This window comes from Microtus pennsylvanicus, chromosome X (assembly GCF_037038515.1).
Source record: "Microtus pennsylvanicus isolate mMicPen1 chromosome X, mMicPen1.hap1, whole genome shotgun sequence".
NCBI lineage: Eukaryota > Metazoa > Chordata > Mammalia > Rodentia > Cricetidae > Microtus > Microtus pennsylvanicus.
Genome location: NC_134601.1, coordinates 55,567,959 through 55,584,067, shown reverse-complemented (window position 1 = coordinate 55,584,067; position 16,109 = coordinate 55,567,959). Strand labels below are relative to the sequence as shown.

Genomic DNA, 16,109 nt, shown 5'->3' with positions numbered 1-16,109 from the left:
CCAGAGTTTTTCAAGGAGTGCACAATGCACAATTTTACATTGCTATCAGCAGTGTACAATGGTTTTTACTCTTCTCCAGCCTTGCCAAGAATTATTGCTTTCTGTCATTTATTGTTATTATTTCTTCATGTGCATGTGTGCATGTGGATGCCTATGGAAGCCAGAAGGGTGCATCCGATGCCCTACTCTTCAGCTGGAGTTACCAGCAGTTGTGAATTGCCTGAGATGGATGGATGTTGGGGATCAAACTGGGCTCCTTGGCAAGAGCAGTAAGGGCCCTTAACAGCTTAGCTATCTCTCTAGCCTCCATTGTCAGTCTTTTTTTTTTCTTATTGCCATCCTGATCGCTATGAAGCGGTGTTTCATTGTGATTTTGATTTGCATTTTCCTGATAACTAATGATGTTGAGCACTTTTTTCATACGCTGATTGGTCACTTGTTTATCTTCTTTGGATGAATGTCAACTCACATCCTTTGCCCACTTTTAATTAGTCAATTTATTTTATTTTTGGATTTTCGAGACAGGGTTTCTCCGTAGCTTTTGGTTCCTGTCCTGGAACTAGCTCTTGTAGTCCAGGCTGGCCTCGAACTCACAGAGATCCGCCTGCCTCTGCATCCCGAGTGCTGGGATTAAAGGCGTGCGCCACCACCGCCCGGCAATTAGTCAATTTATTATTGACTTGGAAGAGTTCCTGCAGTGCTGGAGAGCAAACCCAGGTCCTCATGAATTTGGGGCAAGGATTCTATCGTTGAGTTCCAGGGTTCTTGACATGTTTTGGATACCAAGCCTTAATCATGTAGTCATAATCATGTAAATGATTTGTGATTAGAGAAATCTTGCTTGTCTTGTTTGTCCTATGTGTAAGGGACCATCTTTCATCCTTCCTTCTTTAACCCAGAAGGCTTCCCAACATTCTCTTTCTGAAGGGTAGACACCTGGGGAAACACATCGAGACAATTCATATTGCATAACTTCAATAATTCAAGTATCAGTACTGAAATATTTTATTTTAAAGAGAGATCTGACTGAAGACTTCAGGGTTTTGTGACCAGAGGAAAACAAGATATACACCAACTGGAATTTAAAAAGCCATTTACCAGCCCTTCCATGAAGATGTATTATTTAAAATGTAAGACTCTTCTTTTCACAAGCTCATCGGGGTGTGTGTCTGCGAAGAGATGGGTCAGTGGCTGCAATTCCAGATGACCAGGGTTTGATTCCTAGAACCCACATAACCATCAGTAACTCCCATTTTAGGAGCTCTAACCCCCTCTCTGGCTTCCAGGGGCACTGGGCACACATATGGTGCACAGGTATAAATGCAGGCAACACGCTAATGCACATAACAAAAATTATTTTTAACTTTATTAACATACATTAATTATGTTTAATTACAGATTTCACTGTAACATTTTCATATATGTATTTAATGTGTCTTGGTTCACATTCCCCCTCTCCCACTTCCACTGGAGCTCTCCTTCTTCCCAGAGTTCCAGGAGTGTGTTTGAGGGGTTATTTACAAGAGTATGGGCAACTGACAGTGGCTATATCACCGAACAAAAGGCCTCTCTTTCAGCAGCCATTACCCGCCTACATGTCCTCAAGAAAGTGTGCGGTCTCATAAGTCCCTTCCCACTCTATGACAGGGTGATGAGGGGCCCAATCTTGTGCAAGTAACCACAGCTTCCGGGAGTTCAAAAGCATGCTAAATGTGCCCAGAAAACAGCAGGCCAATCGCCCCCAACCCTTCTTTCAACTCTTATATTCCTACCCCCTCTTTGGGGATGTTTCCACAGTTCTGAAGTGGGTGGTTTAGATGTTCCTTTTGGGACTGGGCCGCCAACATGAATACTCTTACCTTCAGCATCTGGATCATGTATGAGTCTCTGCAGTAGTCACTACCTACAGCAAAAAGAAGCTTCGCCAACCAAAGCAGACAGCAGCCTTACTCTACGGCAGAAACAGAAACATGTAGACCGCGATTAGACAGGCGCCCTGGACCTATGACCTCTCCAATTTAAATTTTATATATATATATTAGTGTTTGGTGTGTGTGTGTGCGCGCGTGCACTTTCTACTAGATAGGACCCAGGAATATAACTCAGATTGACAGGCTTGGCAGCAAGCTCCCTGTCTAGCTCATGCTAGCTTAGCACTCAAAACTCCTCTGCTTCAGCCTCCCCAGTGCTGGGAACGCAGGAAAGTACCACATACAAAACAAGACCATCCAGCTGGGCCGTGGTGGCGCACGCCTTTAATCCCAGCACTCGGGAGGCAGAGGCAGGTGGATCTTTGTGAGTTCGAGGCCAGCCTGGTCTACATAGAGCTAGTTCCAGGACAGGCTCCAAAGCTTCAGAAAAACCCTTTCTTGAAAAGCAGGGAAAAAAAAACCCAAGACCATCCATCCTTCTGGTTCTGGTTTTGTTGGGTCTCTAGGAGCCCAGAGCTTTGTGCATGTTAGGAAAGTACTCTTGTTACACACCTAGCCCTAAGCATAAGAAAAATATTAATGAAAGTCTTAGAGAATCATTACCTTTTTATATTTTTGTTCTGGAGCCCAGCCTTTGATGGCTGAATCAGACCACCCTAAAGGTTGTAAGTTGCCTTCTGGGTGTTGGGAATTGAACCCAGGGGCCTCTGCAAGAGCCCCCAGGGCTCTCAAGTACTGAGCTATCTCTCCGGCCTTCATATATGTTTTGGTGTTCATATTTTTTCTTCAGGGTAGAGAATCAAAGACATTCACTTCGCAGCATGCCTCTGCATTGCAGGTTAATAACCTTCAGTACAAGTTTGAACAGAAGTTCCTGAACTGTACGGTTACATTAAATTTTGAAATACAGAGGTTTTTGCATTTGCATTATGACCTGGAAAAATGCTGTTGGAACTGAAATCTGGGCTTGGGAAATAGATCCACTGAAAATTTAAAGAATGCAAACCTTTTAAAAACAGTTAAGTAATATTTTTATTTATTCCTTGAGAATATTATACACATACATATCCAATGTATTTTGATCATAGTCATCCCTCAGTCCCCCAAATTCTCCTCCCTCCCAACACATCTCAGCCATGCTCCTGCAGACACACACACATATACACACTGAAAAAATGTTAAAAAAAATGAAGACACAAACATCATAAAAGATCATTTATCAAGTATATAGCAGAAGATAATTTTTAAAACCATTGGGTGTTCTTAAGCAGATGCGGAGGGTGGTGCATCTCACTCAGAGAACTTTCAGTCTCGTCCTGAGCTCGAGGAAATTTCAACTGCTAAACTGTAGAAGGGCAGCTGGCAGGGCAAATCAGAAACACTGTTTCCATCTCTGATAAGAGTCAGGGAGCTGCCGATGGTTCCGTTCACAAGAGTGATGGAATGACCTGCTCTCAGGGAGAGTTGAGCCCTCGGCTGTGAGGAGGTCATTTCTCCAAGATGTCCAGGTGAGGCAGGGTTGAAAGAGTGCTTGGCTAACTGTGCTATGGATACAATGGCCTAGCCTGCTACTCATCTGTGCTGGGAAACGATTCCATGTTACCACTTGCTGTGACAACGTTGCTTGGATGGGGAGTGTGGCGGACACAATGTCCCCAGGATGCAATTCCATTCCTCAGTCAGAGGACACTATTCCCAGACAGGTGTCTTGGGCTTGCAAGCTAATTTAGTTCAGGCCCTTGAGTTGTCTTGATTATATAGTCCAAGAAAGGAAGTGAAGGAAGAAAAGTAGACAAGCCCACAGAAAATGTAAACATGTCGACTGTATCTTCTAATACTTTCAGACACTTATCTCCACTCAATAAATCTACCATTTCACAGATCCTCCAGGAGAGCTCGCTAGCTTTCCCCCTCTCTCCTTCTGCTTTCTCCTATCCCCCTTCCCCCTCCCAGGTTGGCCTTGAACTTGCACTCCTCCTGCAGCAGCCTCCCCAGTGCTGCATTCATAGGCACTATCCATCACGGCCAGCTTGCATGGTGTTTCTCAATAGGATATACTCTATACCTCTTTCTCTCTTGGGCTCAACCTCTCACAAAAGCTTGCATTTAATCAACCTTGCCACTCTTGATTTTCCCAGCTGAGGCTTCACTTCATTATTTCTCTGTGGAGAACCTCTCCCTTGCTGGCTGCTGCGATGGTTCACACCTGTCATCTCAGCGCCCAAGAGGTTAAAAGGCGAAGATTGCCACGAGCCTGGCACCAGCTGAGGCTGGGTAACAGTGATTTCAAGGACAACCTGGGCTATAGAGTAAGACCTGGTCTCACCTTCTGCTGCAAACCACAAAAGGACCATAGGAACCTCCTCCTCTAACCAAGCCAGCCTGCCCGCTGCTCCAGAATATAGATTTGCTGCATGCACTTGCTTGTGTTGGCATCCTCAGATAAACATAAACCATTTGGAGTTTGCCTCTTTTACAACAAAAGGTTGTTTGAGGAACCTTGTCTTGAGCCCATTAGACTAATGGTCCTTAAGTGGAGTAACTTCTCTGCCCAGAGGGCTTCCCAAGCTCCCACTAGAGATCCCACTCTTGCTGTGGAAGGTGGGGTTGTCTAATGCCGCCCTTTACAAAGGCACGTGGTCCTTGTTGAACCCACATATCTTTGTCTGGCTATTAAGCCAAACATTTAAACTAGAGTCGACAGTGGAGAAATTGACCAAATTTTACTTATTTAGGTACTGGGGGTGGGACAGACAGTCTCATATGCTAGGCGAGCCCTCAGCTAATGAGTTAGAATACTCCAGTCCTCTGAAAAGAGTAACTACAACCTGAAGCTAGAGGTTTTTAATTTTAATTTTATTTTTGGTTTTCCCAAGACAGGGTTTCTCTGTGTAGCTTTGGAGCCTGTCCTGGAACTTGTTCTGTAGACCAGGCTGCCTTCAAACTCACAGAGATCCACCTGCCTCGGCTTCCAAAGTGTTGGGATTAAAGGTGGGTGCCACTACAGCATGCCTGAGGATTTTTAAAATATAGAGATCATCAAGGTTGGGTCTGATCTAATCAGACAAGGTAAAGAAAGTACACTGGGTTCTCCCCGAAGAAAAATGTTCAAAATGTGAGAAGGAGCAAACGAAGTAGAAATATTGTTTGTGCCTAAATGGAGAACAGGTCACATAGCAAAGAATGGGGGTGGTCGCTGGCAGAGGTCCCAGCTTAGCAGTCAATAATAAAATAGGGCCCTCCACACTATAACCCCAGGAGTTGGCCTGCAGTTAGTTCATGACAATCAGCTAAGCAGCGAAAGAGGGCCAATGCTCTTGTTCGTGCAAGCCTTGCTTGCTTTTTCCCCCCTAAGTATGAAGTAGAAGACTTTAAGTTCCTAGATGAGGGGAAAGGACTTTTTGAAATTTGGTTTGGGAACCTTTCCCCACCACAGCCATGGCACGGAGCTGTGGTGGGAACTTGCTTTATTAACTGCTATGCTGGAGGTAAGGAGAGCTAACCATGGCTGGCCGCGAAGGCACTTGTCCTTAAGCACCTAGCAAGATCATTACTGTTGACGTGTGCTTCCTGCCTCCTGTGAGAAAAACAAATTTTGCTGAGCGTCTGATGTTTTCTGACCATCTTCACACGGATGGCTCATCAGTCCCAGGAGCTCGGCAAGTCCCACTCAACATTGCCTCTCCCAAATGTGTCCTTCACCCTTTATACTCAGCTCTGTTAATGGCCACTTCAGATCTCCACTTATCTCGGGGCTTAAAGCTTCAGGCACTTTTGACTTCTTGCCACCACATTCAATCTCGTGCCAAGTGCTCTTCATTCACCCCCGCCTTTTCTCTGGTGGCTATAGAAGACTGGGGAGAGAGAGAGAGAGAGAGAGAGAGAGAGAGAGAGAGAGAGAGAGAGAGAGAGAGAGAGAGATTCAAACTGTGAGCAGGATTTAACGGGAGAGAGTCTCTATTGAAAACTTTGATGCCATAGCAGGTTCCATGGTAAAGAATGTACTTGGCCCTGGATGGTGAGCGTGCTGATATCTCTCGCCAACAAGAACCCCGCAGCTGCTCTTGGGAGCAAATTCTGATTAGCACAGCTCTAAGGGCGCCACTTCCCTGCTCTTCCTTCTACCTTCCGAGGATCCCGTTAGCTTGGCATTCAAAGCTCCCCGGGATTTAACGCAAACCCGCCTTTCCTATAGTCTCCATCCTTCTTAAATGCGTATCTTGTCTGTGCCAACTAAGTGATTTTTTTGGATTGATCTTTTAAACTGCTTCTTTCAAACTGTGATTGCTTTCGCAGGTCCTTAACCTACCCGTGAGTCCTCCCCGCAACTTGCAGCTTTTCCACGCGCGCCCTACCGTTCCTTTCCTTGTGATCTTCTGTCCTTCCAAGGCCCTGCAGCTGGACAATCTCATCCCCGGGAATCCTCTAGACTAGCTGCTTGGCTTGTTGAACTGTCAAGGGGAAATGTGGTTCCAGAGGCAAATTGTGAGTGCCCAGAGCGATTGTAAACCGTCTGTTCTATCTGCCTGAAGCTGTCATTTCCACCACCACCCCAATACCATTTTATTTAGGCCCAGGTTTAAAGGTTGGGATTGAATTGTGCACCCTCATCCCAAAGAAAAGGGACCCAGAGCCCATTTTCATAGTCAAGATCCACTTTCTTTCTTTCTTTCTTTCTTTCTTTCTTTCTTTCTTTCTTTCTTTCTTTTCTTTCTTTTTACTTTGCCCACTAGTTTAACCATTGCACCACCAGTCTCTTGTGGCTGTGGGAATGTGATCCGAACATTTGTGCTTTTGAGAATGGGTTTCCCTCTGCCAGCTCTTCCCTCTGCTCTTCTCTTTCAACTTCTCCTCTCCGCTTTCCTCCACCCTATAATAAATTATTCCTTGTCCAAACAAAAGAAGCCAGGGGTGAAGGCATGTTTCTGTCATCACAGACCTTGGCAGTCTGAGGCGACTGCAAGGGCCAGCCTCTGGGGTTCATGGTGAGGCTGAATTAGTCAGTGTTACATTGGATGGTATTGTAAGAAAAAAGAGGAGGAGGAGGAGGAAGAGGAGGAGGAGGAGGAAGAGGAGGAGGGGGAGGAATCAGGGGAAGCCAGCAACAAAATAAGAAATAATTAAAGACGGGCATGGTGGTGCAGGTGCACTCTTGTAATCCCAACATTTGGGAGGTGAAAGCAGAAAGGTCAGGAGTTCAAGGTCATCCTCAACTACTCCGTGAGTTCGAGGTCAGCCTGGCCTACTGGTGGCCGTACCTCAAAAGAGAAAAGGGAAAAACAAAGATATAAAAAAAAAGTAAGTAAAGATGAAAAGAAAACTTCACACTTCACAGTGTTCGTCTTTAAATCAGCAAGTGGAACTAGAGCGTTCCCCGGTTAAATCCCCGCGAGTTGAAGACTTCCATTTGCTCCCCAGGGTAGCCTTTTCCAGCGAACTGGGGGGGGGGGGGGTCCTCTCAGGCCGGGTTTGAGTGACATAACAACTTTCGCCCCCCCCGTCCCGCGTCTTGGTACGGCCCGTCCGGCGGAAGGTGTTCCACCCCCCCTCGCTTTCTCCTCAGGTTGGTTCAGCCCCCGTCTACTCAGGGGTGGTGCTTAGCCGGCGCCAGACCGACCCTCGGCTTCGGAGAGGCAGCGCTGTCCCTCTAGGCGCTCCCTCGGCGGCTTCGGCTCCCTCAGCTTCCTCAGGGAGCGCAGACCCTGGTTTATGCCCCAGCTCTGACCCCGCTAGAGACATGTCGACCCCGGCCCGGCGGCGCCTCATGAGGGACTTCAAGAGGTAACCCCCCCCCAACCCCCGGCAGTCATGGAGAAGGCGGCGAGGGGGCTGCCGGCCGGGGCACAGGGCGGATCCCGGAGCCAAGCGGCTCGGGGTGTGGTGATGGGGGGCCGGCGGCGAGTGGCGGCACTGAGGGGAGCCGCTGTGTATTTCTGAAGGTTACAAGAGGACCCTCCGGCCGGAGTGAGCGGGGCTCCATCAGAGAACAACATAATGGTTTGGAACGCGGTCATTTTTGGGTGAGTCTGCGTCCCGGCCGCTGCTGAGGGCTAAGGGACCGGCGCCGGCCCCCTCGACGAGCGGCGGAGGGGGGATGGGGGGACAGGGGAAGGGAGTCGGGGTTGTTGGGGCCTAGGCGCCTCCCTGGAGCCTCTGCCTCGATTAGCTCCCTTCCCCGCCGCCGCCGGGGGGGGGGAGCATTTGGGGTTCTAGGGGGGCGGGGTGGGGAGTGGTGGCGGCCGAGGCGGCGGCGGCCTGCGTTGCCTCCCGAACCCCGAGCGGAGCGCGAGGTGGCTTTCCGGGGTGCAGCCGGGAGGCAGGGACGCGAGCCCTTGACAGAGCCGCCACCGCCGCCTCCGCCGCCCCCGCCGCCCCGGGAGGAAGGGGAGCCTCTCGGCGGCCGCTGACTGGCGCTTGTTTGTTTTTCTTTCTCTGTGTTGCAGGCCCGAAGGGACCCCATTTGAGGATGGTAAGAGAGTTTCTCGCCCCACCTTTTAGGAGCCTACCCCGCGGGAGGGGGGAGGGGGGGTCCCCTGTCATCAGCAAGCTCTCCCCCCACCTCCCCCCGCTTAACGACCCTGCTCTGCTCTGCCTCGCCCCCTCTGCCTGCTAAAAAGGTCTGAGTGGAATCCAGTGTGTGGCGGCTCCAGGCGAGGCTTGTGCTTCCCCGGAACCGCACCGCAACCGTCGGGCCGGTTGAGACCTTCCAACTGGGTAAAAGTCGCTCCGTGAGAGCTGTGCCCCGGCGCGGGGGGTTGGAGCGGCGAGCCTGCCTGCTGAACCCCCACCCCCAGGTCAGGGAGCATGAAGTCCGTCCACCAGAGACCATCTGCTCCCGCAAGGGCAAGGACGGTGCTCAGCCGCCCTTAGTGTGCACTTTCCGGGGGGCTGAATGGGTGCGGGATCCTCTGAGGCGCAATTGCCTGCCTTTTACACTCTGACATGGGAGGCTCACGGGGCCCCGCTCCCTTGCAGGTGCTCAGAAACGCCTCCTTTCAGTATAATATTGTTCCTTGGTTTTAAATTCATTTACAGGTGGGGTTTTCCTTAGGGTCCTCTGGTCAGGAATCTGACAGCAGCTTCAGAAATGAGGTTTGCCTTACGGTAGGACCCCTTTGGCCATCGTCCAGCCTACCTGAGTGCTGAGTTTGTAGCAAGAGGTGTATAACTTAAGCAATTTAGGTCTGACTTTTAAACACACATACTAACTGCCCTTCAAAAACTTTGTTTTTGAATGCTGCCATGGTGCCCTATGCCTTTAATTCCTGCATCTGGAAGGCAGAGGAGGTAGAGGCAGGTAGATCTCTGTCAATCCGAGACTAGTCTAGCTTACATAGACTCAGGCCAGCCAGGGATACATAATGAAACCTTGTCTCAAAAAAGAAAGCAACAAAGAAAATAAACCTTTCTGTTTGGCATAGTTACAGATTGCTGTGCAGTTGAAATACTTTAACAAGTTCTTGAAAACTCTTCACTTATTCTACTCCCATTGGTCATCTCTTGAATGTCTGCCTATACCACAATATCTCAATCAGAATTGACAGTGATAGAGTTTTATAGGCAGACGTGGGTGTGTGTGTGTGTGTGTGTGTGTGTGTGGTGTTTTGGGTCTTTTAAGGTTTAAGTCATTTAAAGAATGATTAAAACTATTTGAATTCATGAAATTCTTTAGTGTTTGGGGTGCTTAATCTTTAATTTTTTTTTCAATGACTTATCTTTCTTTAGTAATGTGTGTGTGTGCACACACACACACCCTCAAGTTTAAAGGTGACAACAAAAACATTCATTTTTTTTCCAAGACTGAGTTTCTCTATATAGTCCTGGCTGTCCTGGAACTCTCTGTAGACCAGGCTGGCCTTGAACTCAGAGATCCACCTGCCTCTTCCTCCCGAGTGCTGGGGCAAAAGGTATGTACTACCATTGCCTGGCCCAATCCATTTCTAAAACTCTTCATATATATGTTGCTGAGTCAGAAAACTTAATGTGAAGTAAGTTAAGATCAGCCATTCTATAATTTGTCTCAAATACTCAGATACCCTTCAAAAACTGTGGCTAGTCAACCAGAATACTTTAGCTTTCTCTCTACCTCACTGACTAGATAACTGCTGCTGCTGTTCCATGCTGCACTAAAAAGAAAGAAATGATGCAGGAGAGAGTGATTCTAGGGCACACTACTTTGGTGAATTTAATGTAAGGGCTAGCCAGACTTCTCTACTAGACTGGTATTATTTTGTTTGCTTGTTGTTTTGAGACAGGGTTTCTCTGTGTAACTCTGGCATCTTGGAACTGTAGACCAGGCTGGCCTCAAACTCACAGAATGCTGGGATCAAATGCTGTGCCACCACCACCTGACTGGTGCTACTTCTTTTATATGTAAGCTTTATGCGTAGACCAGTGGTTCTCAACCTTCCTAATGCTTCGAGCCTTTAATACTGTTAGTTCCTCATGTAGTAGTGACCCCCAACCATAAAATTATTTTTATTGCTACTTTGTAACTTTTTGCTACTGTTATGAATTATAATGTAAATATCTGTATTTTCTGATGCTCTCAGGTGACCTCTGTGAAAGGGTCATTTGATTCCCTCCAAAATGGACCATGACCCACAGGTTGAGAACCAGTGGTGTAGTGGGATTTATTTTCATTGCCTCCCCTCATTTTCCTCAGACTATTTTATCCTAGGCACAGCTTATTAATAGCACATCATTTTGCTAGAAACAGGCTACTTCAAATTTAAAGGGTGCTCCTGATGTTTAAAGTAGTGTAAATTGAAAAGATACTGTGGAATCCATTATCTACCTTGACTGTTGCCTTTGACATTACTGCCTTTGTTTTTGATGGTGTACAACTATCTGTAACTTGGCATTGCTGAAAGGAGTTAAGCTAAATGACAATACCCATCTCTGATTCTGTTGAACACTTTAGTATATATGCATGCTTCTTCTGTTGTTTAGAATTCTGACTGGCGAAAACAAATTCTGACCATTTTTTTTATTACTCTTAATTACATTTGGAGACTTTATAACTAGGGAAGAGATTCGATAGAGATAAGTGACAGCTGATTTGCTGTGTCCAATGTGTTTTCAAATTAAAAGCCCTCACACAACTTTTGTTTATTCCTTGATAGAGGTTTCTGAATCAGGTCCTAGTTAAAAAGAGGAAATTCTGAGAAAAGGAAATTTTAAAGGCAGTTTGCTTTAGCTTCACATATTTAAGAAGATATGAATATGTTCTGGAAAACTTATACTACCAGAATATTGTAAGGAAAACTTTGTTGAAATAGCTTTATATATAAGCTAAATACAAAAGTTATGGGATATATTCTTTATCAGGTCCAAAATTATTGAGATAATTGCAGTTGCTTTTTAACATATATGTGACCTTAAGAATTTGAGTGTGTATATCTTTTTTAAATAAGTATCTCTTTTTTTTTGAGATGGGGTTTCTCTATGTAATAGCCTTAGCTGTCCTGGAACTCACTTTGTAGACCAAGCTGGCCTCCAACTCACAGAGATCCACCTGCCTCTGCCTCCTGAGTGCTGGGATTAAAGGTGTGCGCCACCACTGCCTGACTAAAAGGTATCTCTTAAAGTCCACTAAGAGTAATAAAGAATTTTCTTTTAGTCATCAAAAAGATTTAAGTACATGTAATTTTCCTCCAGGCTCCTAAGTTAGTAGTCAAATGACAAGAAACGAGCAGAAAAGTTTTCTTTGACAATAGCACTTGCTTTTTTCTTTATTCCCTCCCTCCCTCTCCCTCCCTCTCTCCTTCTTTCCTTCCATCTTCCCCCTCCCCCATATGTAATTTGTTTTTTGTTTTGTCTTGTTTGTTGTTTTTTGAGACAGGGTCTCAAATATATCACCTCAGATTAAATATATGATTGAGGATGACCAGAGGAACCTAAGAAGTTCCTGATTCTCTTGCCTCCCTCTCCCAGGTGCTAGGATTAGAGGTGTTTGTGCCACATAGGCCATCAGGCCTGACTCTTTGAATTTTCAAAAACATTGAATCTGTTATGTAATTCAACCATGTCAGTCTTTATTGTGATATACTAGACATTTAACACATTTATATATATTTTTCTGGCCTCCATGTTTATTTGTGTTGGTACTTAAAAATGGTTTGGCCTCTTCAGAAAGATGAAAAAATCAGAAAAATCAGTGAAGATTGTGTACAATGATGAGGTCTAATCTTTCATTATGTTGAAGGCCTAGCCTTCTGAAGGTGAGCTCTGGTGTGAAATTGTTTAATAGCCTATGATTTTTTTTAATTGCCTTAAATTTGTTTAGATCTCATGAATTGCAATTGAGAGTTCCACTGAAGAGGCTCTGCTTATTTAATGTAATTGAAAGGAATGTTGCCTTTTAAATGTATACATTGTATAATATTTGGGTAAGTCAATTTATGAATCAAGTAAACATAAATTGGTTGTTTCACTTATAAAGGTATCTAAAGCTTTTACAAAGATTGGATTCACTGCCTCTTGTTCTTCTTTCAGACCACAGTTAGGCCGAAGGCTCTAGCCAAGGAATTTGAACCAGCTGCATATATAATCAACCTATGAATATATGTGTTTGCTCTGTGACAGGAAATTAGTGCTACTTAATAATTGAATTTACTTATGTGTTTCTGACTGGTAGTAAAGTTCAGAGTTTGGATTTTTCTCTCATTCAGCCAGGTCTAGATATGTGAGGCAGAATTACAGGTAAAGTAATTGTTCATTTATAAAGAACTTTGACTATACACATTTGCTACACTTAAGCCTCACAACAATGTTGCAATAGATACTATTAGCCTTCTTTTGCACATGAAAAACTTGGTTTAGTCAAATACAGCACCAACAATATATGTATGTGTTTTATCATATGTCTGTGTAGCATGTGTGTGCCTATTGCCCTTAAAGGCTAGAAAACAACATGGGATCTCCTGAGCTTTCATGTGTGTGTTGGGAACCTAGCCCTGAGCTTGTTCTCTTAAACCCATTGTGGTGTTTCTTTCCGCCTTTGGGTATCACACTTAATGATGATTTAGTTCAGGGTAGCTGGGGTCTCTGTGTGCTATTTAGTCAGTCCAGTTTTGCCGGGTGGTGGTGGCACATACCTTTAATCCCAGCACTCCAGGCAGAGGCAAATGAGTCTATGAGTTCAAGGCCAGCCTGGTCTATTTAGGGAGTTCAGGGCAGCCAGGACTACACAGAGAGACCCTTTCTCAAACAATAAGAACCTAAAGGAAAATTAATAAGCGTGAAGTATGCCTATTCCTTACTGTTTTGTTCCCTTAAGCTTCTTTATATAGTATCTACATATGGCCTTCAAAAAGAAAACAGTTTCCAGAGTGACAGTAGTTTGGGGAATGTACTTTTTTTGGGGGGTTTTGAGACAGGGTTTCTCTGTAGCTTCGGAGCCTGTGCTGGAACTCGCTCTGTAGACCAGGCTGGCCTCGAACTCACAGATCCACCTGTCTCTGCCTCTCGAGCCCTGAGATTAAAGGCATGCACTACCGCCACCCAGCTGGGGAATGTACTTTTGCAATTACATTTTATTTACTTCTATTTTTATGGTGCTGTGGATGTAACCAAGGGCCTGGACTGAGCTAAACAAAATGCTCTTATTGAGCTACACTCTCAGTGTCATATTTCCATTTAAAAAAGCAATTCCTTCCTTTCTTCCTTCCTTCTTTCCTTCCTTCTTTCCTTCCTTCTTTCCTTTCTTCCTTCCTTCTTTCCTTCCTTCCTTCCTTCCTTCCTTCCTTCCTTCCTTCTCTCCCTCCCGTGTATGAGGACTTTGTAGCATTTTTCTTTTTAAATTTAGTTTTTGTATGGTTGTGGGTACCCATGTGGAAATCACAGGACAAATTGGTAGAAGTCACTTCTCTCACCTCATGCATTCTGGTAATCAAACACAAGTTGTCAGGCTTAGTGGCAAATGCCATGACCTATTTAGCCATCTTGCCAAGCCCCCATATTGTATTTTAAATTAGTCTAGAATTTTGTGACACATTCATAGCAAGATCAGGTTGGTAGTAGAAAATCAAATTTTTTTTTTTTTTTGGTTTTTTTGAGACAGGGTTTCTCTGTGGCTTTGGAGCCTGTCCTGGAACTAGCTCTGTAGACCAGGCTGGTCCCGAACTCACAGAGATCCGCCTGCCTCTGCCTCCCAAGTGCTGGGATTAAAGGCGTGCGCCACCATCGCCCGGCGAAAATCAAATTTTTGATATTGTTATGTGTCAGATATAGCAGTAGAAAGATAGTATTCTCTTTTCTTAAGTAGGAATAAACCTATTAATGACAGTCAACAGGAAATAAATTGCTAGTTCTAAAGGAATTAATAGTTAAGTTATACTCTAAAGTGTAGGCTACTTTTGTTATTCTCTCCACTAGTGTAAATGATTGCATTGATATTTTAGTGGAGTATTTTGAGTCAAACGTGAGGGTTTTGATAGGCACTGCAAAGTTTGTTCTGGCTTAAATTCAATTAAATTTTCATTATAATCATTATTACATGAAAAGAAACCAATGAACATTTTTCTCTGTGTTCCATTTTATTTGTTAATTATGGATTTGCATTTCTAGCAATGCTTTTGGAACCTTTTTGTCCTAGTATACTAGGGACTACTAGAGAAATTTAAGGTAATGCCTGATTGCCATAGGCCTTTGAGGCTTTGTGGGGGTACTGGAGGTTAAAACTAGGGCCCCCTGTATAATAGGCAAGTGCTCTCGTACTAAACTGTATCTCTAGTCCTAAGTTCTTTTTAGTCTAAAGGAGGAAGGTCAAATTTGGGGCTCAGTACCTTATTTATCATTTGAAGGATATGTTCAAAGTGCATAGTGACTATCATACAGCAAACAGCAATTTTGTTTATGGTGACTGTCTTTTAATTTTGGAGAATAATGGGAAAATAGCTAAAATACCTTTCGGTGGTGGTTCCTTGAGATGTGTTTCTTAACTAGTCTCTTCTCTATACTATATCCCTGTCCTTATGTTATTTCACTTAATGATTAAAAATATTCAGAAAGCATTAAAAACAAAGTACATGTGAAAAAAGTAATAATAAGATGTCCTATTCCCCCTTTTTTAACTACAGGAACATTTAAACTTACAATTGAATTTACTGAAGAATATCCGAATAAGCCACCTACTGTTAGATTTGTCTCTAAGATGTTCCATCCTAATGGCAAGTATTTTATTGTATTCATTTTTTTTTGAGACAGGGTTTCACTGTGTAGCCCTGGCTGTCCTGGAACTCGCTCTGTAGACCAGGCTGGCCTCAAACTCACAGAAATCCACCTGCCTCTGCTTCCTAAGTGATGGGATTAAAGATGTGCCCTACCAGTGCCTGTTTTTTGTTTGTTTGTTTTGTTTTTTATGGCAAATATTTTAAACATGTTCTTGTAAGGTCCTACAGTGCTTTTTATGGTGGTAATTCCAAATGCTATTGCTTATGTGAAGTACAAGTATTTTGCTGTCTCTGGAAATTGGAATTCATGTTCTTTTACTGTATTGATCTATAGTCTTAGAAATGCAAGAGGATAGTACCATCCTTTGCTTGGAGACTTAACAGCCTGCTGGCTTTATAATCTTTGTTATTTACTCACTAAAAAAATAAGAATGCTTTGGGGGGGGGGCTCCTGTTTAATGATAGGCCAAATTAGGGTAACCGTGTATTTTGTAATTCTCTTCACTAGCACTCAGAAAGGTATTTTTCAACTTCAGGTGCAAATCAGAATTACTATGAAACATTTTCAATACTCAGACCCACCAAACACCAGATTCTGTTAAAGGATCTGACACTGTTTGTTGGAAAAGTGCTGCTACTTGTCTACAAAATTGTCTTTTACTTTTTTTTCTAATAATATTTTTTCATGGTGTTAAGATTTTATCTTTATGCCAAAATAAAACTTTGTGAATGTTAAGCTATTACAAATAGGATATATAATTTTCAGATTTGATGGGCTGAACTTCCCACAATTCTATGGAAATATAACCTGCTAGGAAATATGTGTGACATTCTGAACAGGACAGTTTCTTCAGAATAAGCACTGCCCTCCAGAAAACTACCATGTTATTTTCTGATTACCTTATTTCCCTAGTAATGATTATGACACCTTTTTAGACAGTTAACTAGGAAACTTTAAACTTCAAAAGCATTCTTGAGCATTTTTGTCTTGAATATGCTTAAA

At 44.1% G+C, this 16,109-nt stretch overlaps 1 protein-coding gene and 1 long non-coding RNA gene across 2 annotated transcripts in view; one reads left to right on the top strand and one right to left on the bottom strand.

Moving 5' to 3' along the window:
* The window catches only part of Ube2a (ubiquitin conjugating enzyme E2 A), an 85,108-nt gene that overhangs the window by 67,359 nt on the left and 1,640 nt on the right, over positions 1 to 16,109 (top strand). The window contains exons 2-6 of the mRNA XM_075958483.1: positions 6,228 to 6,416; positions 7,495 to 7,712; positions 7,871 to 7,951; positions 8,375 to 8,400; positions 15,014 to 15,103. Coding sequence (XP_075814598.1) covers positions 6,396 to 6,416; positions 7,495 to 7,712; positions 7,871 to 7,951; positions 8,375 to 8,400; positions 15,014 to 15,103 — 436 coding nt within the window. The 5' untranslated portion in view covers positions 6,228 to 6,395. The remainder of the gene's footprint in view (positions 1 to 6,227; positions 6,417 to 7,494; positions 7,713 to 7,870; positions 7,952 to 8,374; positions 8,401 to 15,013; positions 15,104 to 16,109) is intronic.
* LOC142841530 (uncharacterized) lies at positions 657 to 6,330 on the bottom strand. The gene is made up of 3 exons (XR_012909083.1): positions 6,241 to 6,330; positions 1,860 to 1,951; positions 657 to 936 (listed from the first exon to the last, which is right to left on the bottom strand). It is a non-coding gene; the product is annotated as an uncharacterized LOC142841530 (long non-coding RNA).